The sequence below is a fragment of the Saccostrea echinata genome, unplaced genomic scaffold (assembly GCF_033153115.1).
Source record: "Saccostrea echinata isolate AGI-Se365-2 ecotype Australia unplaced genomic scaffold, CSIRO_AGI_Sech_v1 ptg000033l, whole genome shotgun sequence".
NCBI lineage: Eukaryota > Metazoa > Mollusca > Bivalvia > Ostreida > Ostreidae > Saccostrea > Saccostrea echinata.
In genome coordinates this window covers 38,398,585-38,400,298 of record NW_026889782.1, presented here as the reverse complement: position 1 = coordinate 38,400,298, position 1,714 = coordinate 38,398,585, and the positions used below count along the sequence as shown (strand labels likewise).

Here is a 1,714-nt window from a genome sequence, read left to right as displayed (position 1 = left end):
TTGTACAATTCTCAGGGTTTTTTCACCACTTGTAGAATTCATCTGGATTACAGGCTTCACATTGTAACATTCCCAATTGATTATGATGATCGTCCCGTTCATGACAAGGGATGACCTGCTCCAGCTCTGGTAAGATCTTTTCGATGTCATATGTTTTTTCAAGTTTTGGTATTCCAGTGGACTAAGACAGAGCCCCTTTTTAGTAGGGACGAGACCGGATTCACAGGAGGGTTTCCAATACTGTCGAACGTCGATGCAGGGATTGTCCTTCTTGACTGTGACGTAGACATTAAATCCAAGGTGCCATTTTCCATCGACATTTTCTTTTAATGTTGCTTCAATCAGATCCAAGGTGTCGATCAGTGTTTTAAATGAGAGCAGTTTCAAACTGATGCCCTTTTTGGTGGGTTTCAGAAATGGCTGATGAATTTCCCATTCCCTCAAATCAACTCTGAGTTCTTCTTTCCACGTTTGGACTTTGACATAACGTCCATTTTCCAGTGCCACGGAAAAGCGAGGAGTAGACATGTTTTTCGTTCGGTGATCAAAATTAAAAATGAGAAAATGTCGATGGTGAGACTTTTATACTGGAAGTGAGAGTTACGTCATGGAAAATTCCTCGACGTCAATGGACATTTATTTGATAACAATGAAAGAAGAATGAGGGTAATGAGGCGGGGAAATGGAAAAATACAGAGAATACCAAAGAATACAACGGAAAACCCATGACGTCATACACATTGTTATTGAGACACAGAAATGGAAAAGTACAGAGTTATTGAATAACGAATAATAAAATGGAAAAACCCATGACGTCAAACTCCTTTGTCATTAAGAAACACATGGATAATGAAAATGACAAAAATAGACATGACCTTGATTTTCTTTAGAAAGATTACAATAGGAGAGAAACAATAAAGAAACGCACGAATAAGTTGTAGACGTATAAATAGAGAAGTTCCTTTTTCGAATCGTCATTTCACGTCTGCTACTCGACTGATCAAGATGACTTCCACGTTAGATGGAATTCCCAACCTGATAGAAACGGACTCTGCTGCCAAGTTTGCTTGGGGCAACACGTCCTCTTTAGAATGTGAACCCTCTGACTCTTGGGAGGCAGATAGCAATGCTAATTTTGCCTGGGGTTATCCAGATTCCTCCTCATCCAAGAAGAAATCAGAGGAGTACGTCACGGTACAAATGCCAGTGAAAAACATCCCTCCACCACCTCTACCTAAAAAGGAGGTTTCTGTCTGGAAGTACCCAGAATACGTCAACTTTTCCGAGCGTTATGCCAGTTTTGGGGATTGGCCAAAATATCTGAAGGGACCCAACAAAAAAGACCTGGCACGTTCTGGATTCATCTACACCAAGATCGGAGACAGAGTCACCTGTTATTATCATGGACTTTTGCCTGCCGAGAATCCGAAACAACAGATCTAGGACACGTATAGCACGTGCTCCGAGTCGTATGGACATAGATTGAACGTAGTAGTGAGGCAAGCATATGTACATGTATAAAAGTGTGTGACATTCATGTTTTTTGTCCTATTTGAAATCACGTGCTTTATGACGTTCCAATAAAAATAAAGAACTTTTTTGATTCTTTGTTTCTTTATCTCTGAGAGAAGGTATAAAAAGGTCTGTTATAAGGGAAGTCATGTCATTCATACGTCAGTCGTCAACAAGAAGTGACTCATGGAAGAGTACTTAA

At 40.1% G+C, this 1,714-nt stretch overlaps 1 protein-coding gene across 1 annotated transcript; it reads left to right on the top strand.

The window, feature by feature from the left end:
• Nucleotides 1-1,005: 1,005 nt before the first annotated feature.
• LOC133198552 (uncharacterized) lies at nt 1,006-1,443 on the top strand. The gene has a single exon (XM_061334630.1). The coding sequence runs from the start codon at nt 1,006-1,008 to the stop codon at nt 1,441-1,443; it is 438 nt and encodes a 145-aa protein (XP_061190614.1).
• Nucleotides 1,444-1,714: the final 271 nt, after the last annotated feature.

Coding starts and splice junctions, on each gene's coding strand:
- LOC133198552 (XM_061334630.1), top strand. CDS start 1,006: ATGACTTCCACGTTAGATGGAATTCCCAACCTGATAGAAACGGACTCT.